This window comes from Amphimedon queenslandica, unplaced genomic scaffold (genome assembly GCF_000090795.2).
Source record: "Amphimedon queenslandica unplaced genomic scaffold, v1.1 AMPQUscaffold_13472, whole genome shotgun sequence".
NCBI classification, from domain to species: domain Eukaryota; kingdom Metazoa; phylum Porifera; class Demospongiae; order Haplosclerida; family Niphatidae; genus Amphimedon; species Amphimedon queenslandica.
In genome coordinates, this window is record NW_003546292.1 from 94,514 (window position 1) to 114,020 (window position 19,507).

The following is a 19,507-nucleotide window of genomic DNA, read 5'->3' on the forward strand; positions in this document are numbered from 1 at the left end:
GTGCTCTGATGGCTAAAAGGCATTGATGAATTTGCGGAGTGTTGATTAAGTAAACTTAATGACATTCATTGCCGGTGTGTAGGTTGATCTATAAATAGTAACAGTTCCTGATACTATAAATAAATCATAGATACACAACACAGAGAGGGCATACACAGTCAAGTGGGCAGGCCACAAAGAGAGAGATAAGAGGTTCATTTACACAGAGATACCCTGAGGAGAAGCAGGACTTAGCTTATCAACAAATCACAGCATCGTCAAAGAAGATTTAGGTAAGCCCTCCCGCTCGGCTTCACCTTTTCTCTCACCATTGTAACGTCCCATGAATATCACTATTTCTATCCTTTTTCCTCTACCTTTCCGGCTCTCTCTCTCTCGCTGTAGGATCAGTCTGTAATGGCTACAAACAAGGAACTGACCGAGTATAAGCTGGTCGTCGTTGGTGGGGGAGGTGTAGGAAAGTCTGCACTCACTATACAATTTATTCAGGTTTGGTTTCATAAATGTTCCTGTTTGCTTTACTTTTTTTTTTATCTTTCTGTCCTTTCTGTATCATCATATCTCTTTCTTTCTCTCTCTGTCTCTTTATTAGAGTCATTTTGTTGAGGAATATGATCCCACCATTGAAGACTCGTACCGCAAGCAGTGTGTCATTGATGATGAAGTAGCAGTATTAGATAGTAAGAGATATAGAGCATGTTGGCGATTATAATTGGATGAGCGAGCTTAATGTAGTAGTCATGTTAAAAGGGGAGGGGAATGAGAGAGGGTAACAATTTAATATTTGCTATCAATTTGTTAACGCTTCTCTCTGCTTCCTTTGTTCTCTTTTCTTTCTCTTTGCCACCTCTCTCTCTCTCTTTCTCTCTCTGTTCTCTCTCTTCTAATCAGTTTTGGACACAGCTGGACAAGAGGTACAGCATTAAGCATGTGGTTTTCTCTGATGTGTGTAATATGTGGGCATCTCTCTCTCTCTCTCTCTCTCTCTCTCTCTCTCTCTCTCTCTCTGATAGGAGTTTAGTGCAATGAGAGAGCAGTACATGCACACTGGTGAAGGGTTTCTACTTGTATATTCTATTATTGATAGAAATAGCTTCGACGAGATCCCAAAGTTCCACAAGCAGATACTTAGAGTGAAAGACAAGTATGTTACTCACCATATCTGTACAATTTGATTCTTGTGTATGACTCTCTACATGGTATATGTTAGAGTTTCATGTACAATCCATTACACTATTATTATTACTATTATTATTATTATATTATATTTATTATTGTGTGAATTGCAATAATGTGTGAATAGTGCTTGTTTGTATCATTGAGTGATCTGTATAGCTTCCACTACATAGCTACACATTTATTGTATATGTGTGTAGACATACAAGTGTATTTACTTGCTCTTTCTTCTCTCTCTCTCTCTCTTCTCCCCAGGTCAGAGTTTCCAATGATATTAGTAGCTAATAAAGCTGATCTGGAAACCGATAGAGTTGTATCCTATCAAGAAGGAGAAGAATTAGCTAAGACTCTTAAAGTGAGCAAACCACACCAAATTAATTAATAGATAGTGCCATAGCACATGCATGTACATGTATTTCACCATCCTTGAATCACACACACTGTACATGTAAATGTATGTGTACATGTAGCTAGTTGTGGTTGAAGCTTTTCATGTTTTTGTTTCAAAGATTTCACAGTTGAGCTATTATTGTTCATTAGAATTATACACATTGATATATAATATATGCATAGTGTATATGTCACTTACTCCATGTTAAAGTATGATTCACTTGCACCTCAATTTATTGTTTGGCTTTATCTGTCTGTGTTTATGTGCGTGGGCGGTTGCTTAATTGCTATGTATGCGGTCAGTGTTTGTATATAGAGGTTGACACTTTTTATCTTCATTGCTAGGAATTGGACTATAATTAATACACTATCTACATGTATATAAATGTTTGTGTGTATTACATGTACATGTACATGCATATGTGAAATCCATGAGTTATGATTTTTATAGCATATGGACGTGTATACATGAATGTGTATGTATATGTACATTCATGCTTGTTGCTTGTACTTGTGGGATTAACTTATCGTAAACAAACATTAAGTAAAGTAGAGGATAAGTCTGTAGTAATTAGTATGTCACTTGACAATTATTTATTAATCACTTGATTGTACATTCCAGCTAATAGTATATTAGATTTATACTTTTTCTTTTATCCTGTTTCTTCTCAATCTCTTCCCTTCTTTCTTTTTTATCTTTATTTATTTTGACCTTCTCTCTCTCTCTCTCTCTCTCTCTCTCTCTCTCTCTCTCTCCTTTCCTCAGATTGGTTATGTAGAGGCCAGTGCTAAACACAGAGTACATGTTGACAAAGCATTCCACGATCTTGTCCGAGCAATAAGGAGGTTCCAGAAACCCGCCACCTCGAAAAAGGACAAGAGCAAGAAAAAGTGTACAATCCTTTAAGCGCCGTGATTAATAATTATAATCTCCTAATTATAATTTATACATAATTTATTATTAGTAACGATTTGTTATTTCTTTCTCTTGCTTTTTTTTCTCTCTCTCTCTCTCTCTCACTTATCGAACACAGCAATGTTGCACACATGTGCTCACTCTCCTAAAGATGACGTTGAATTGTTAATTTTTTGTGTCTCAATTGTTTTGTGTTTATGCTCTCTTTGATGTATCCTGCCAGAAATCACTCTCTCTCTCTCTCTCTATTTTAGTAGTCATGTCTATTATTGTACCACTTTCTTGTATGATCTTTCTGTCTTTCAATTTTTCTATTGATTCTTCCTATGTTTTATCACTATTATTATTATTATCATTATTATTATTATTGTTGTCATTATTGGACTATTATAGTTGTTTTAATTCCAAAATGCACCCACACACACACACATGCACGTGCACTTAAAAAATAATTATATATAGCAAAAAACTTAAATGTTATTTCAATTACTTAGTAATCATTAAACATAGGAAACTTCACAGGACAATGAATGTAGTTCATGATTCAAAGCTCCTCCCTTTACAAAATTTATTAACACTTTGAGGTGTAGATCAACAAGATGTAAATAAAAGCTCATGGATTAATCTTATTTAATTCAAATTGTCAGGAAAACTTAGTGGCATTGTTACCCTCAACAGTCTAATAAAAATTTTAAATAACAAAGTTTTGATTCAGATGCCATTATTAATGCCACATACAAGTGAAAGCCGAAGAAACAATTAATCCTTCACTAAATTATAATAATCATCATAATAATATTCTAAATGGTGCACAATAGTGTTCATGAATGTTGCTATTCTATGAAGTTATTTCGCCATAAGTCTCAGCCACTCTAGCGGTAAGATCCTTTTCATCTGGTTCCTTGTTAGGATCACCTCCTCTCTCAAGATACAAGTTATTATAAGGGAACTGACGAGGAACCTAGAAATATAAAATAAAATATGCAATAAAATTACATGTATGTGCATGTGTCCTCAGTTTGTTGTTCTACATGTACTCTTATTTTCTCATGATATTTATTGTACATGTACATGTACATGCACTTCAAAATAAACTTAAAATATTGACTTCTCCTTTATCAAAATGAGCTCAAACTATGCTGGTAATTTTGGAGGGGCAAAATTTTGGTGAATTGCTAATGTTCTGGTAATTCAGCAAATTTGTGGTCATATGGCACTGAGCATGTGCATAATGGTTCAAAATTGCAAGTTGGTTATCAAAATTATCAACTATACAGTATAAGGACATTTATTCAATTAATCTGTGAGCCTGCATGTATTTGAATGTAGCTAGAACTAATAGATTTAGTTACAAATAATTATAAGTAGAATCCCTCCTCTCTCTCTCTTTCCCTCTCCCTCTCCCTCTCTCTCTCTCTCTCTCTCTCTCTCTCCCTCTTCTTACAGCTGGATTCCTTGAAGGAGCATCATACAAGACTGAGAGATAAAACAATCCTCCCAGTAAGCTGAACATTATCATTAAATGAGCCAGTGCTTGCCCGCGAGTGTATTTTCCATTAGCTTCTACAGCATCATACATCCACACATTAAGAGCATCATCTTCCTCATGCAACTGGAAAATAAGAAAAAAAGAAATACAAGTCTATCATTACTGTGATAAATTGGAAGAGATTAAATTTAAAATAAAATTGTGAAAAGAATTGGTCTGTGAGTGCATGGTAGGAAACATTGATGAGGATTAGGATTAACACTGGCAGATAAGCAGTTTTGCAAAAATGGCAAATATTTAAGAATGGAATCGATTCAAACTTTTTACTTATGTGTATCATAACAACATATATTACATGTATATACAGAAAAATGTAATAAATTCTCTTAGTCATTATTGACAAAACTTAGCTGTATTTTAGTACAAAATCTTTAGCCTGATTTTTACAGCTTAAAAAAAGTCCATTTTGCATCAAAATCAGCACAAACTTTTTTAACAGCATAAAAACATGTGTACATGCATCAGAAAAAATTATAAAAATAGACAATCCCTTCCTTTTCATTTGTGACAAAATTTGGTCAAAAAATACAGGGTGGCCAAATTTTGTGACGAGCAAAAACCTACATGTATTTGTTCCATTGTCACAAAATCTGTGACAAGCAAAAACCCATTAGTTCCATTGGACTTTGGCCTGATTTTTTAAAATGTCATATAAATCCAATCTTGATCAAAATCAGCTCAAATTTGATACACATGATAAGAACATACACATCATTAAATGTAATAAAAATAAAGAATTCTTTCCTAGTAATTTTTGACAAAAATTTAGCGAATGACCTTTGGCTAAATTTTTGAGTACTTTAAAAAGTCATAAAAAATCCAATTTTGATCGAAATCAGTTCAAACTTGATACACAGCATTAGAACATGTACATGTATCAGAAAATTTAATAAAAATGAAAAATTCTGTCCTAGTCATTTTTGACAAGATTTGACTAATGACCCTGTACTATAGCACAGGGACTTTGACCTGATTTTTTAGCAACTTTTAAAAATCATAAAAAATCTAATTTCGATCGAAATCAGTTCAAACTTGATACACAGCATTAGAACATGTATATGTATCAGAAAATTTAATAAAAATGAAAAATTCTCTCCTAGTCATCTTTGACAAGATTTGACTAATGACCCTGTACTATAGCACAGGGACTTTGACCTGATTTTTGAGCAACTTTAAAAAATCATTAAAAAATCTAATTTTGATTGAAATCAGTTCAAACTTTCTAGACAGCATTAGAACATGTATATGTATCAGAAAAATTATAAAAATTCATAATTCTTTCCACGTCATTTTTGGCGAAACTTGGCCAAAAACCCTGCACTATAGCACAGGGACTTTGGTTCAATTATTTAGCAACTTTAACAATTCGTAAAAAAATACAATTTTGATTGGAGTCCGCTCAAACTTTCTACACAACATAAGAACATGTATACGTCTTAGAAAAAATTATAAAAATTGAGAATTCTCTATCAGTTGTTTTTGACAAAAATTTGGCCAATGACCCTGTACAGGGTCCTTTGACCCAGTTTTTTTAGGAATTAAAACTCATAAATAATTTGATTTGATTGGAAATAGCTCAGACTTTCTACACAGACTATAAATTGCCCCCATTGTTCTGATATCAACATTCCCAGTTGTACAATATTTACAATTAATGTATTAAATGTAATGTTCATTACATACTGGTGTCTCCTTGTCTCTCCGGTCCTGATTATCCCACCAGCCATAGGGTGCATTCTCTTGTGCTGAACGCCATGGTAGCACAGGGTAGTCTCCTAGCCTGAGGCCAGGGTCTATTGCAGCAGCTAGTTTCTCAGGATCCTCTTCTATCTGTGACTTCTTTCCAGACCGCCACCAGGTAGCAGCAGAACGAACTTAAAAAACATAATATTAATAAATTCACTCATTATTATTTGATAAATACATACTTGATGTAAAAGACTGAAAAGAGGAGAAACGAGTTAGAACTGTTCTCGTCCTCAAAAAAGCAGCCATTGTTGTTTATAGCCACACCCAGTTTACCCCGCCTTTTGCGCATGCGCATTAATTACAACCGTCCGGGTAACGCATAATTAACTAGCCACACCTTTTTTGCTGCAGCAGCAGGTTAGGGCTGAGCTTGCAGGCAGGGAACATTATACTCTGACGGTAATTTGCTGATTAATCACAACAAGGACTAGCTAGAAAGAGACAACATCTTCTAAACTGTATCACGATGTCTCAACTATTAGTCAAAGAAGGGACTACAACAGCTCCTGCTCAAGAGAACGGGGATCTGAATGACTTCACCAAAGTAGTTACTGTATCTTTCATTGAGCTCTTTCTAATGGACGAGATGAAGAAAGAAGGCACCATTGGTACTAGAAGCCCAGGGGCTGCGAGGAGTGATATGAAGCCATTAGTTCGAGAGTCACCGGAAGAGATTGTTAGTTTGACACAGAATCAAGTGGCACTTGAGGTAAAGGAGTGGGCTTTATTTGGAGCAGCGTACACGTACATACGTAGGCTAAATTCTAATAAAATTTTGACTGATTGGGGTGATGGTGATTTATATGTCGCTTAAGTGATAAAGAACCACAAAATAACCCGCAAACACAAAAATGGTTTGTTTGTATGCCATAAGTTGACATAAGTAATACCACAATTTCATATATTTTGTAGTAAACACGAAATACTGTACCAAACTAGTGCTTGACTGTTAATCAGTAATAATTATTAATTATTACAGTGGCAGCAGAGATAAGGCTTATCACATGTACACACATCAGTACATGTATTATGTTATTATGTCATCTATCATCTTGCTTCTATCTCTTTGTTCTTCTCCTTCTCTCTCACAGGTTGCTGAAAAACTCAAGATGATAGGGGATGAAATTGATGCAAGACTAAAGTCAGAAGTAAACATGGCGCTTAAAGGCCTTTACGACAATCAGTCAATATGGGAAGTTGGTTACAGTCAGTTCAGGGGCACACTACAAGGAGTTTTTAGTAGATGCCATGTACGTTATTATTTTTTCTTTCCTTTTTTAGTATCTTTTTCTTTTAGGACGCAGTGAAAAATGGTTGGGAGCAAGTCAGTGTAGTGTATACAGTTGCTGGTAGGCTAGTTGGAGAATTGAGGGTACAGCAAGAGGAGATAGGAGGAATGAGAGAGAACCAAATGCAGGGATTTGCCAATACTTACCTGAGGGACTCGGGGATCCAGCAATGGGTGGAGCAACAAGGAGGAATGACAAAAGTTAGTTAAGGCGGATTTGCAATATTACATTATGCCAACATACCATCAATTTTTAATCAAAAGCGTAGGCAATTTGACATTTTGACACATGCTTCATGCTGGAGTTGAACCAGATTCAACTCTAGCGTCAACATAACGTCAGGACTAGTGTTATATTGTAAATCTGCCTTTAAAGAGAGAGGAAGAGAGAGGGAGGAGTGATCTTAGTTACCAAAAGTGGGAGAGATTTTTATTCCTCAAGACTATGTTTTATGATGATGCTTCTTCATTTTCTTCATAGGAGACCATTGGTCCTCCTACTGGTGAACTTAAGGTCACCATAACTGATGAGGATTGAATAGAAACTTGTATTTTCATGTACAACATTACTCTCTCTATCTCTGTCATCATATTATGTATTAACTACAAACAAGATGATGTTTTATTGTATAACATATTAATTTACTAATAGTTACTTTGCTGAATGTGTAATGATTTAATGTTTAGTCAACTGAAACTAGTTTATTATGTTCATTGTTCACGCTTGACATGTATCGCTGTCACTAAGAAGAGTTCTGCCCAACGATGAACTTAAATACTTCTGTTAACTCCATGTACCAGAGGTTTCTATATATAATTACTAATAATGTAATGTCATGCGAGTTCAGTGTTGTTGTATCAAAAAGAAAGAACAAAGGATGTTTTGTAAGACTGGATATGTTAATGGTGTTATTATTAACGAAGCCATTTAATGATGATATAATTTAGTGACATTAACTGAAGAGTGTTCATGAATTGAATCATGATACTAAAAATAGTACTATTATGACTCATCTCATAGATATGCTATAGTATTGTTCATTATTATCAGAAATATGTGTAGACACAATTAAGAGACAGGCTAAATATGGCAGTAAGACAGAAATAAACTTAATTTTCATTCAAACAACTAAAAATTATATCCAAAGATAAAATAATCATAATAAATAAGTGTATGGTAAATCTTGTTTGTGTGGGTGCTAGATAGATCAAGACATAATATTTTATACCTGTATTATATTATATTAGTATTTGGCAGAAAACACTGAACAGGACCTTATATCATTGTGTGTATAACTGATCTGTATAGTTCGATAGTTCAAATTGAACTATACTGATCAGTTACACATAATGACATAAGGTCATGTCCCAATAAAGAGCAAAAGGATTAAGAGAACACCTCTTTTCTCTATATGCCAGTATATGTTATAATACACAGATGGAGGTGTATTTCACTGAGTAAAAGAGGCACCTGTGAGATCAGATGGCAAAAGCTTTTCTACAGCTATAAAAGAAATGCATCTGTCAGTGTAAGTTAGTCAGTCGATCATCTTGCTGCTCCTAGCTTGCTGATATAATGCATTTCTTGGCTATATTTATACTCTTGGCAACTGCTACTTTCAGTGCAGTTACATCCAATGAAGGTGGGTACAATAAATATCATTGAATTTTATATAATGGTGTATATTCTGCTGTAGAAGCACTTTCACTGGTTAATGAAGAGAAAGTTAATGACACTCTTGTCAAATTAGTATATCTTCAGATTTTACGTGGTAGAGATGGTCGTGATGGAGTACCAGGAAGAGATGGAGTGAAAGGAGAGAGAGGAGATAAGGGAGAGAAAGGAGAGAAAGGTGAAACTGGACCTGTTGGACCAGCTGGTCCTAAGTGTGGAGGAGTTGTGTACACTCGTTGGGGAAGGAAGTCCTGTCCTACTGGAGCTGAACTACTGTATGAGGGAATAACTGGAGGTGAATCAAATAACAGCCCTGGAGGTGGTGCCAACTATGTCTGCTTGCATAAGGATCCCCAATACTTAAGTTCTCATACACCACCTTATAGTAGTTTTATGTACGGTACCGAATATGAATGGTCTAATGGTATATTTCCTGGGAAACATGGCCACGATGTCCCTTGTGCAGTATGCTATACATCTACTAAGAGTGTTAAACTGATGATTCCTGCTAGAACCAGCTGTCCTTCATCATGGACTATGGAATACAGAGGATACCTGATGGCTGAAAGAGATGCTCACAAAAGAAATGCAGTCTATGAGTGTGTTGATGAAAATGCTGAATCTATTGATGGCAGTCACACCAATAATATTGGTGCTACTTTTTTCTTTACTTTGTCAACCTGTGTTGGTCTACCCTGTCCTCCATTTGTTAACAGAAGACCAATTACTTGTGTAGTCTGTACCAAGTAACATTATTGATTCTGATTGCTTAATTAGTTTGCTGATTGTAATAAATAATATTGCTTCCTTGCACACAAGATAACACATATGTGTGAAAGTATGCATGTGTGGCTATACTTAATGTATTTTCATTTGGCATTATTTTCATTTCTAAGTTTTTTCATTAAATTTATTTTCATTGAATTAACATACTAATCTGAGCGATTAAACAAGTAAACTTGAATGAATTCAATCATGCGTACCAAAAAATAAAATTATAACTTTATTTATTTACTACTATTGTTCACTATTATACGAACATGTGTAGACACATTAAGAGGCAGAGTAAGAGGTCGCATAAGTCCTGCCCACTAGCCGACTATTGTTGTAACTGATCCATACAAAAGGATCTGACAATGCCAACTAAAACAAAGATATACTCAAGCTATAAAATATAGTGCAGCAGCTAGTGTACATTGAAATGATAAGGAAAAATGAACCTCATAATATTGCTTGTTCCTATACTGACTACTCTCTCTATTATTGTAGCTACTAATGAGAATACAATCCAAGGTAAATCATTGGTTATAATTACATTTGATTAATATTTTACAAAGGGCCATCATCTATGTCAACAAGCAAACGATACATTAATGAAACCAATGTGAAGGAGGTTTATCTACAAATATTACGTGGTAGAGATGGTCGTGATGGACTAACAGGAAGAGATGGAGTGAAAGGAGAGAGAGGAGATAAGGGAGAGAAAGGAGAGAAAGGTGAAACTGGACCTGTAGGAGCAACTGGTCCTAAAAGTGGAGGAGTAGTGTACACTCGTTGGGGAAGGAAGTCCTGTCCTACTGGAGCTGAACTGCTGTATGAGGGAATAACTGGAGGTAGTTACTACGATCATCCTGGAGGTGGTGCCAACTATGTCTGTTTACCAAAGGTTCCTCAATATATGAGTACTACTTATAAGCATACTAATTTAGCTAATTACATGTATGGTACTGAATATGAATGGACTAATGGTATATTTCCAGGAACAGAACAGCACAACGTTCCTTGTGCAGTATGTTATACATCTACTAAGAGTGTTAAACTGATGATTCCTGCTAGAACCAGCTGTCCTTCATCATGGACTAGAGAATATAAAGGATATCTGATGGCTGAAAGAAGCTCTCACCATGCAAAATCTGTCTATGAGTGTGTTGATGAAAGTGCTGAATTTATAAATGGCAGTCAAGCTGATGTTAATGGTGCTACAATTTTCCTTACTTTGTCAACCTGTAACGGTCTACCCTGTCCTCCATATGTGAACAATGTGCCAATTACTTGTGTAGTCTGTACCAAGTGACACTAAAAATACTGCCTGATTTGTTATTCTGATTTTATAATAAAATAATTTGCTGTTCACACATGAATACACAAAGTGTGTAAGTGCAAAGAGGTCAATATTGTGCTCTTATGCTAGCTATGAAGAAATTTTGAGTGGATTGCATGGGCTAAGATGATCCGTCATTTTATACATAATAATATTGAAAATGCAGTACAACATAGGAACATGTATGTGCATCAGAAAAATTAAAAAATAGAAAATTTTCTCCTAGTCATTTTTGACAAAAACCTCTAAGCTTACTATAGTACAGCGATTTTTGAGTAACTTTAAAAATTGGTAAAAATCTAATTTTTATCAGAATCTGCTTAAACTTGACACATAACATAAGAACATGTCTATGCATCAAATAAAATAAATCCTGCCTACCAGTTGGCTAATGTATTATTAGCTTCGTGTAGGCAAGGAATTTTTTACAATTTTAAATTAATGATAATTCTGTTTATAAAAATATAGATCTACATCCCAGTCATCGTGTGTGTGTGAGTGGGTGTGTGTATAGTAATGAAGATGAGTGCTTGTGTAGGAGGATAATAATTGATTCCTGCTGATAATAGTAAATACAGACTGGCTAGAATTTCTTAGTGAGTAAGGCAAAGTTGAGTAAGGACAAATGGAGCAGGGAGACATGCATAGATTTTTTATTCAAACTCGTCTAACAATTTAAGACGCCTCCGTTTGTGTATTATAATGTGTACTGGTATATAGAGAAAAGAGGTGTACTCTTAATCTTTTTGCTAGCTCTTTATCACAATAAGATATGGGTGTATGACATCTTATATGATTGTAATTATATGCAGCTTTAAAATATCATGTTTCTACATGTCACCAGCTGTAGCAGAGCAATTTATGCTGAAACATTATTGTAAGATTTACATTTACTAATATGCCCATAAACACTGCATACTATTTATGTTCTTGGGGATTTAAACATTAATTTTTACAAATTTTGTTCAGCAAATTATTTATTACTTTTTTCCCATTTGCAGGAAATCACAAAATTAAATTTTCACAAAAAGTTTTTTGCTACAAAAATAAAGTGGTAGCTAAAATCTACTGCCACATCAATCGTACACTATGTTTCAGCTTAAATACTATTGGTATGCGTCAAGAGTAAACTTTATCATGTAAAGTACATGATATTCTATAACTGTATAAATTATATTTGTCGGAAACTTCAAGATGGGCTTAGATCAGTTACTCACAATCATATAAAATGTCATGCCCATATCCTATAGTGATAAAAAGCAAAGAGATTAAGAGAACACCTCTTTTCTCTATATGCCAGTATACATTATAATACACAGATGGAGGTGTATTTTACTGAGTAAAAGAGGCACCTGGAGATCAGATGGCAAAAGCTTTTCTACAGCTATAAAAGAAATGCATCTGTCAGAGTAAGTCAGTCAGTCGATCGTCTTGCTGCTCCTAGCTTGCTGATATAATGCATTTCTTGGCTATATTTGTACTCCTGGCAACTGCTGCTTTGAGTACAGTTACATCCAGTGGAGGTATAAATACCATAAATATTATTGAGTTTTATAATTTATATAATGGTGTATACCCTCCTTTAGAATCACCTTCACTGGTTACTGAAGAGAAAGTTAATGACACTCTTGTCAGATTAGTATATCTTCAGATTTTACGTGGTAGAGATGGTCGTGATGGAGTACCAGGAAGAGATGGAGTGAAAGGAGAGAGAGGAGATAAGGGAGAGAAAGGAGAAAAAGGTGATACTGGACCTGTAGGAGCAACTGGTCCTAAGTGTGGAGGAGTAGTGTACACTCGTTGGGGAAGGAAGTCCTGTCCTGCTGGAGCTGAACTACTGTATGAGGGAATAACTGGAGGAGAAGCATATAACAGCCCTGGAGGTGGTGCCAACTATGTCTGTTTGCATAAGGATCCCCAATACTTAAGTTCTCATACACCACCTTATAGTGGTTTCATGTATGGTACTGAATATGAATGGTCTAATGGTATATTTACTGGCAGAGATCAGCACAATGCTCCTTGTGCAGTATGTTATACATCTACTAAGAGTGTTAAACTGATGATTCCTGCTAGAACCAGCTGTCCTTCATCATGGACTATGGAATACAGAGGATATCTGATGGCTGAAAGAGATGCTCACAAAAGAAATGCAGTCTATGAGTGTGTTGATGAAAACGTTGAATCTGTTGATGGTAGTGGTGCCAGTGCTCATAGTGCTATGCTTTTCTTCACTTTGTCAACCTGTGTTGGTCTACCCTGTCCTCCATATGTTAACAGAAGACCAATTACTTGTGTAGTCTGTACCAAGTGACAATATACAATATGTATTGATTGCTACTCTGATTTAATTGATTCTAATAAATAATTGCTTCCCATGTGAATACATGTGTGTGAGAGTTTAAAGGAAGTGTGGGCACACCCACATGAGAAAATATGCAGCAGTCAGAGCAAAATTACAAGTTGGTGCAAAATTTTTGAGGGAATTTTTTTATCTCAAAATCAGGGGATTATAATATGCACTGTAAAGCTGGTAATTTGGAGGGGTCACATTTTTGCAATTTGCTAAATTTTTGATGATTGGCAGGTTGAATTTTTTGTGATTGGTGGGTTGAAGACTCTGTGCTATTAGTAATGCAGTAGCGTTACTAAGTAGGATTCACCCCAAAACAATATGGCTGCCATGACTTTTGCAGCCTTACTATACCGGAAAAACGAGCTCCTATGCTTATAGTACAGGACTTTGGTCTGGTTTTTAAGTAACTTTTAAAATTGGCAAAAGAATCTAAACTTGATAAAAATCAGCTTAAACTTGATACACAGTATTAAAAAAGTATGTATTAGAAAAATTTATAAAAATTAAAAAAAAATTTTCTCCTAGTCATTTTTGGCAAAATTTGGCGAAAGACACTGTACTGTACAGGGACATTGGTCTAAAAATTTTCTAAAAATCCAATTTTGATTGGGATCAGTTAAACTTGACACACAACATAAGAACATGTATATGTATCAAAAAATTATAAAAATAGAGAATTCTCTCTTAGTAATTTTTGGAGAAATTTTAGCGTGCTGCATGAACATTAAAGAGAAAAAGGAATTAATGATGACATCATTAAACTAAATAATTTGACACACAATCATACCAAAAAATGAAATCATGACTTTATTCATTCACTAATATTGTTTAATAATTACAATTAGCTACTGTGAACATGTGTAGACACATTATTGACATTAAGAGACAGAGTAAGGACTCACACAAGTCCTGCCCACCAGCCAACTAATGTGTCATTAGTCCCGTCAACGCTTTGCGTAGGCAAGGAGTTTTTTAAAACCTTATAATGCCAGTGAGTGACAAATTAATGATAATTCTATTTACATCCGGCATCATTATCAATCAGGGTGTGTGTGTGTGTATACTAATTTAGATGAGTGCTGGTGTAGGAGGATAATAATTGATTCCTGCTGATAATAGTAAATACAGACTGGCTAGAATTTCTTAGTGAGTAAGGGACTTCTTACACTATAGAGCCCTACACATTCTTAACACCAAAACTAGTAGCTTAAAAACATTTATTGCACAATAGGACACATGTGTATCTAATCTCCTGTCCCTATTCTACTACAATGCATATAGGTGACATCATCTCATGAGGCAAACATTAGTTTACTCACACCTGGGCTGTTATATTTGCTTATGTTAGTTTGAAGCATTGATGAATATTGTTAACATTTTAATAGTACATCATTGTTGTGATAGTCTGTGCTTCCCCAAAGGGTATTATTGCCTCTCAAAAATGAGTAAAAAGTATTTGTGAGATACATAATGATATCACCATTCACTAAAGAAATGAATTATTTTAAACAAAATATGCTTGCACAATTAACTAATTGAAATTTAATTTCTACATGCTCATTCATATACTTGAAAAGTATTATATGTAACAGTAACACCACATCCAGTAACTAATCATGATACTATTAAGTATTTTGCATTAACATTCAGTGGTATATTAATTAACTTTGTTTGCTATTACAACCGTTACAGTTGAGTCCATTCTCTGAAACACATGGCAGGTTTTCATTTCAACATGTCACGTACACTAACTTAGAACACACTTTCAAAAGAAACCCAAGAGGAGTCCAATACGTAAGGGACAAAAATAACGACACATAACAACATGAAAGAGTGATGTAGCAAATCCTGTATTATTGTATATGTATGCATTATAACAAGAAAAGTGAAAAGATAACATACTAACAAAAATAAACCATCACAATAATAATAACACCTCAAGGATATCGGAGGGAGCAAGCGTATCAATACATTGGAACTGAATGTTGTTCAAACAAACGGAAACCTCTCTTTCAACAAACCCTGACGTATTCGGTAATAATTCTGACATCAATAATAATAATAATAACAAACATTAATTAACATTTATTAATGAAAACAGCATAAATTTAATAACAATGATTAAGCAGTCTTAGTACACAGTTAATTAAGACACCAAAACAATTCCTATTACAATGAAGCTACAAAGTATAATTAATGGCACACACACACACAGACATTGAGATAAACTCATTCAGTCAATTATACATTAGTACTGCAGTAACACTGCCTAACAATATTGGAGTTATTCAGTAGTCATACTCAATAGGTTGGTAACAGCTTGATCCTTATTACCACCGGTTGCTTCAAGGACGGACTTGACCACTTCATTATCAACTGTAGGAAACATTTCTTTCATTTGCCTAACATCCTCATCTGTCACTGGGGGCCTTGAAGGAGCTTGAACAGCTAATGAACAATACATTATACTATTAATGTAGTATACAAATGAAGACACATGCATACATACACACAATATTTTGACTAGAGTGACAGGTATATACATGTACATGTAGTTCTTTAACAGTGAAGCTAATTTGTGTGTGTGTGTGTGTGTGTGTGTGTGTGTGTGTGTGTGTGTGTGTGTGTGTGTGTGTGATTGTGTGATTATATACACACAATCATTATCAGCTACTTTTTTCAACAAGGGGAAACAAGCATTGAGTATGTGAACAATGCAAAGCAGTCATCATAATGATAACAGTAAGCTATCAATGAGGATTACATACCAGTTGGCTGTTGCTGTGGCTGCATCATGAGAGGAGTAGGAGGATAATATCCAACAGGAGAGCCTTGGAACTGAGTCTGAGGTTGCTGTGGCATGAAACCAGGAGGATACTGTGCTGGCTGCTGCTGGTAGGGAACACCTCCTGAGGATACCAACTGGTGCAGTGGCTAAAGAAAAAAAACAAAAATAATGCTACATGTACTGATCTATGTAATATACGTGTATCATTACTAATACTACATGCATATAAAATTGAATAAAAATAATGAAACAATTATAAAGAAAAGTTCTTGAATGGTTATTATGCTTTAAGACTTACTGAAAGGGAGAAGATGAAATTAATGTTCCCTTCTTTCTCATCTCCTTGCTTCCCAGTAAGAGGTATCCACTCCTCAACTGTCTCACCATTGAACACATCAGTAGGTAATTCGTAATAGCCCCAAGCTATACGATCATCCAGTGATAGGTAACGCTGCACATAGAAAGAGAAGATAAATATAAGAGAGAGAGAGATCAAAAATAGTGGGAGAGAGACCAGAAATAGTGGGAAGAGAAAAGGGGAGAGCAGAGGAAATAGGAAAAGAAAGAGTAACCAAAACAGTGTAGAGTATCCTGATAGCAATAAGGAAGACTCAATAAGTAACACATCCCTCACATCCTCAGTCAAACAGATAAATAAACCACTCATTTACAAACCAGCTAACCTCATTAAATATCTCAACATAAACACTGGTAACACCACGAGGAAGATTACTATAGAGAGATTAAAATAAGAGATAGTGTGTGTGTGTGTGTGATCGTATGGCTTCATGTATATGTACACAGTGGTTTAATAACATACACAGAGAAGGTCTTGTTCCAGCGTGGGTTCTTTGACCCATTGATGTCAGTTGGGGTCTCATAGACAGCATGGCCAATCCTCACGCGACAGTAAGGATCCATACGTGTAAGGCCATAGTTCTTAGCTAATTTAGCCTGGGAAGAGAGAGAGAGAGAGAGAGAGAGGGGGGGAGAGTGAGTAGAAGAGGTGACAGGGACAACAATAAATATATATGACAGACACAATTAACATGGAAATGTCACTATCCTCCTAAAAGTGACGACAGTGAGAAATGATACTGATCAATAGGTGTCAACAGTCTCACGTGGTAAGTGTGAACATAAATGTCACAGAACAAAATTACAGCTAAAATTATTTTATAGGATTCAACATAAAGGCAATATATTTTATCATTATTTTTAATAAATCTGTTCTTTTTTTAGATGCCATAAATCATTGTTTTCATATTGACGTTACATAAGTATAATAATAAATAAAATAATTATTATCGACAACAAAACTGTTCTATTATTTACCTGCAATATTGTAACTTTCAATTTTCCTACGTGGCTACCATCCCCATGCCTGTATCCGAGCTGTTGTGGACTGTACGTCATGGGTACTAAATGGGGATGGTCCCTACATTGAGATGACAATGCATTATTCAAAACAATGGCCAAAATATTGTTTTTACGTGCCTTTGATGGCTGCTAGTTCGTTGTTCACTACGTGGGACTTCTTCCACACGGAGAAAGTCATCGGGCAATTGGCCAAGGAATGCCCTGTCTCTTTTTGACTGTTCTTGTCCATCTTCGATAGTCGCCATTTTTTCACCAAAAGTGCGATAGTGTCTAAGCCACGCCTACCTCATTAATAATTAATACGTGACAGTTATTTTACGTGGGTGGTTATGTGTATATAACCAAGTGAAGAAGCCATAGCGAGTCAAACAACTAGTTACAACAGGAACTAAAACAAAAGCAATCATCACTAACCAGTAGACCAATACACTCAGGAATCAAGATGTCAAGCACCTTCTCACTCGCAATCAGTGCTGCAATACTGCTAGCATGTCTAATACATGTAACGAACACTGCACCAGCAATCTCGATACTAGAAAAGCTGACTTGTCGGCATCAAGATGTAGCTGCGAAAAAAATGTGGAAGAAATGCATTATGCCAAATAAAAATCATATAATTTCTTCACTTAAAGGCCGTCCTCTCGATCTTCCACATAAACTCAAGGATAACAAGATACCAGTAATGGACATACCACCAAAGTAAGTATATTTATATTCATTTTATAATGCAAGTGACCATAATATTATTTATTCTTGCAGCTCTTTTAAATGTTTTGCTGTTATGAGGTATGCTTCTGATGCTAGTGTTGCAGTGCCTAAATGTCCAGCAGTTTGCAAGTTATATAATCCTAAAGAGAAGAATGGATGTGCAGTTGGCAATGATCTCCTCAACAATGCATTCACTGAGAGACGAGGTATCTCAGTGCTTAAATCACCACGCTATGGTTGTAGCAACTATTCAAGAAATGAGATATGTGTTTATCATGTACAAATGCCTTGCAAAGGTAAACGCGTTTTCTTGTCTCGAGAATCATCTGAAATAGATCTAGCTGAAGGAGATTCGGTTGAAATCATTGTCCGAGAGAATCAAACAATATATGAATCAATCACTGGAAATGGCATTGAACAATCACTTAATATAAAATCATCTAATTTCTTTGTTCTATTCTTGAGTGAAAAAGATGCAACACAAGGTGCTGGGTTTAAACTTCAGTTTGAATGCCAAGAAGAAGATGAAGATGATGAAGATCTGGAAGGATCTGGACTATAATATGAATAAACTAGAACCTTATAATACATGTAATAAAAAATATAATAATAATAATTTTTAAATTTGTATAAATGTTTTGCATTTCAAGAAAATTTTTTGTCACAGGTACACCTTGAATAATGTTAACACAGTAATGAAAACAATGCCATTGTTTAGTAGTTTAATGAATCAATGCATGAATATACAGTTTGTTTAAGAAACTAAACACATGGACACACAACTACTTGTACATGCATTCAGCTACCAGTATACTGAATATAGAAATGCAATAACATTGTGGAGCATGTGTTTGTATAACATAACAAAGATGTAAACTTCTGAAAGGAAGCATGACATAATTCTAGGGGGCTTTCCTGCTTTTAGCAATAAATCTAGGAAATGAGTGGGCTGAAAAATAACAAGCTGATAATGCTATATAAGCATGCTCACCAGGCCATGCTTTCATCAAAAATATTAATCCTACAAAATAAACTAGAAAGAAACATATCAAATTTAAAATGTCAACTTTCTCCCTTATATTCACTGCTACAATTTTGGCTGCTTGTTTAATGCATGCAACCTCAGCTGCTTCAGTTAGATCAACTCATCGCTCTACTAGAGATGTTCTCCAAAAACTAACATGCCGTCATCAAGACGAGGCCAAGAAGAAGGATTGGAAGAAATGCATCAAGGCAACAGACTACAATTTCATTCCATCATATAAAGACTCTGGCCTTGATCTTCTTTCTAAAATTAGTCAAGGTGAACTACCATTAATGGATATACCTCCAAAGTAAGTGCATTATAGTTTAAATAAAAAATATGTTTATTAATGTACTTTCATTAGCTCTTTTAGATGCTTTGGTGTTCAAAAGTTTCTTATAGATGAA

The 19,507-nt window shown here is 35.1% G+C and overlaps 8 protein-coding genes across 8 annotated transcripts; 6 read left to right on the top strand and 2 right to left on the bottom strand.

The window, feature by feature from the left end:
• Positions 1-139: 139 nt before the first annotated feature.
• LOC100636948 (GTPase HRas-like) lies at positions 140-2,979 on the top strand. Its single transcript, XM_003385114.3, has 7 exons — positions 140-272; positions 385-489; positions 593-680; positions 892-914; positions 1,014-1,144; positions 1,432-1,531; positions 2,333-2,979. The coding sequence occupies exons 2-7, from the start codon at positions 397-399 to the stop codon at positions 2,471-2,473; spliced, it is 576 nt and encodes a 191-aa protein (XP_003385162.1). The 5' UTR covers positions 140-272; positions 385-396; the 3' UTR covers positions 2,474-2,979.
• Positions 2,980-3,186: 207 nt separating this feature from the next.
• On the bottom strand, positions 3,187-6,050 carry LOC100637075 (NADH dehydrogenase [ubiquinone] 1 beta subcomplex subunit 8, mitochondrial-like). Its single transcript, XM_003385115.3, has 4 exons — positions 5,960-6,050; positions 5,715-5,905; positions 3,927-4,094; positions 3,187-3,443 (listed from the first exon to the last, which is right to left on the bottom strand). The coding sequence occupies exons 1-4, from the start codon at positions 6,024-6,026 to the stop codon at positions 3,321-3,323; spliced, it is 549 nt and encodes a 182-aa protein (XP_003385163.1). The 5' UTR covers positions 6,027-6,050; the 3' UTR covers positions 3,187-3,320.
• Positions 6,051-6,131: 81 nt separating this feature from the next.
• Positions 6,132-7,765, top strand: LOC105312106 (uncharacterized). Its single transcript, XM_011404483.2, has 4 exons — positions 6,132-6,489; positions 6,872-7,030; positions 7,078-7,269; positions 7,550-7,765. Exons 1-4 carry the CDS (start codon positions 6,247-6,249, stop codon positions 7,604-7,606), a joined length of 651 nt encoding a protein of 216 aa, XP_011402785.1. The 5' UTR covers positions 6,132-6,246; the 3' UTR covers positions 7,607-7,765.
• An 849-nt stretch (positions 7,766-8,614) lies between these two features.
• Positions 8,615-9,701, top strand: LOC100638461 (short-chain collagen C4-like). Its single transcript, XM_003385126.2, has 2 exons — positions 8,615-8,711; positions 8,766-9,701. Exons 1-2 carry the CDS (start codon positions 8,645-8,647, stop codon positions 9,491-9,493), a joined length of 795 nt encoding a protein of 264 aa, XP_003385174.1. The 5' UTR covers positions 8,615-8,644; the 3' UTR covers positions 9,494-9,701.
• Positions 9,702-9,856: 155 nt separating this feature from the next.
• Positions 9,857-10,892, top strand: LOC100638588 (short-chain collagen C4-like). The gene is made up of 2 exons (XM_003385127.3): positions 9,857-10,036; positions 10,081-10,892. The coding sequence occupies exons 1-2, from the start codon at positions 9,958-9,960 to the stop codon at positions 10,815-10,817; spliced, it is 816 nt and encodes a 271-aa protein (XP_003385175.1). The 5' UTR covers positions 9,857-9,957; the 3' UTR covers positions 10,818-10,892.
• Positions 10,893-12,251: 1,359 nt separating this feature from the next.
• On the top strand, positions 12,252-13,230 carry LOC100638717 (short-chain collagen C4-like). The gene is made up of 2 exons (XM_003385128.2): positions 12,252-12,367; positions 12,431-13,230. Exons 1-2 carry the CDS (start codon positions 12,301-12,303, stop codon positions 13,156-13,158), a joined length of 795 nt encoding a protein of 264 aa, XP_003385176.1. The 5' UTR covers positions 12,252-12,300; the 3' UTR covers positions 13,159-13,230.
• A 1,976-nt stretch (positions 13,231-15,206) lies between these two features.
• Positions 15,207-17,648, bottom strand: Tollip (toll-interacting protein). The gene is made up of 7 exons (XM_003385116.3): positions 17,486-17,648; positions 17,324-17,426; positions 16,809-16,942; positions 16,672-16,720; positions 16,287-16,439; positions 15,969-16,134; positions 15,207-15,648 (listed from the first exon to the last, which is right to left on the bottom strand). Exons 1-7 carry the CDS (start codon positions 17,611-17,613, stop codon positions 15,485-15,487), a joined length of 897 nt encoding a protein of 298 aa, XP_003385164.1. The 5' UTR covers positions 17,614-17,648; the 3' UTR covers positions 15,207-15,484.
• A 71-nt stretch (positions 17,649-17,719) lies between these two features.
• Positions 17,720-18,662, top strand: LOC109580891 (uncharacterized). Its single transcript, XM_019994448.1, has 2 exons — positions 17,720-18,067; positions 18,128-18,662. The coding sequence occupies exons 1-2, from the start codon at positions 17,811-17,813 to the stop codon at positions 18,636-18,638; spliced, it is 768 nt and encodes a 255-aa protein (XP_019850007.1). The 5' UTR covers positions 17,720-17,810; the 3' UTR covers positions 18,639-18,662.
• The last annotated feature ends 845 nt before the right edge of the window (positions 18,663-19,507 follow it).

Coding starts and splice junctions, on each gene's coding strand:
- LOC100637075 (XM_003385115.3), bottom strand. CDS start 6,026: ATGGCTGCTTTTTTGAGGACGAGAACAGTTCTAACTCGTTTCTCCTCT. Junction 4,095..5,714: donor GGAGAGACAAGGAGACACCA/GTATGTAATGAA, acceptor CTTATTTTCCAG/TTGCATGAGGAAGATGATGC. Junction 3,444..3,926: donor CTCCTTCAAGGAATCCAGCT/GTAAGAAGAGGG, acceptor TTATATTTCTAG/GTTCCTCGTCAGTTCCCTTA.
- LOC100638461 (XM_003385126.2), top strand. CDS start 8,645: ATGCATTTCTTGGCTATATTTATACTCTTGGCAACTGCTACTTTCAGT. Junction 8,712..8,765: donor TGCAGTTACATCCAATGAAG/GTGGGTACAATA, acceptor ATTCTGCTGTAG/AAGCACTTTCACTGGTTAAT.
- LOC100638717 (XM_003385128.2), top strand. CDS start 12,301: ATGCATTTCTTGGCTATATTTGTACTCCTGGCAACTGCTGCTTTGAGT. Junction 12,368..12,430: donor TACAGTTACATCCAGTGGAG/GTATAAATACCA, acceptor ACCCTCCTTTAG/AATCACCTTCACTGGTTACT.
- LOC100636948 (XM_003385114.3), top strand. CDS start 397: ATGGCTACAAACAAGGAACTGACCGAGTATAAGCTGGTCGTCGTTGGT. Junction 490..592: donor TCACTATACAATTTATTCAG/GTTTGGTTTCAT, acceptor TCTCTTTATTAG/AGTCATTTTGTTGAGGAATA. Junction 681..891: donor TGAAGTAGCAGTATTAGATA/GTAAGAGATATA, acceptor TCTTCTAATCAG/TTTTGGACACAGCTGGACAA.
- LOC105312106 (XM_011404483.2), top strand. CDS start 6,247: ATGTCTCAACTATTAGTCAAAGAAGGGACTACAACAGCTCCTGCTCAA. Junction 6,490..6,871: donor AGAATCAAGTGGCACTTGAG/GTAAAGGAGTGG, acceptor TCTCTCTCACAG/GTTGCTGAAAAACTCAAGAT. Junction 7,031..7,077: donor GAGTTTTTAGTAGATGCCAT/GTACGTTATTAT, acceptor TTTTTCTTTTAG/GACGCAGTGAAAAATGGTTG.
- LOC109580891 (XM_019994448.1), top strand. CDS start 17,811: ATGTCAAGCACCTTCTCACTCGCAATCAGTGCTGCAATACTGCTAGCA. Junction 18,068..18,127: donor GTAATGGACATACCACCAAA/GTAAGTATATTT, acceptor TTATTCTTGCAG/CTCTTTTAAATGTTTTGCTG.
- LOC100638588 (XM_003385127.3), top strand. CDS start 9,958: ATGAACCTCATAATATTGCTTGTTCCTATACTGACTACTCTCTCTATT. Junction 10,037..10,080: donor TAATGAGAATACAATCCAAG/GTAAATCATTGG, acceptor TATTTTACAAAG/GGCCATCATCTATGTCAACA.
- Tollip (XM_003385116.3), bottom strand. CDS start 17,613: ATGGCGACTATCGAAGATGGACAAGAACAGTCAAAAAGAGACAGGGCA. Junction 17,427..17,485: donor CGAACTAGCAGCCATCAAAG/GCACGTAAAAAC, acceptor ATCTCAATGTAG/GGACCATCCCCATTTAGTAC. Junction 16,721..16,808: donor TGGAACAAGACCTTCTCTGT/GTATGTTATTAA, acceptor ATCTCTCTATAG/TAATCTTCCTCGTGGTGTTA.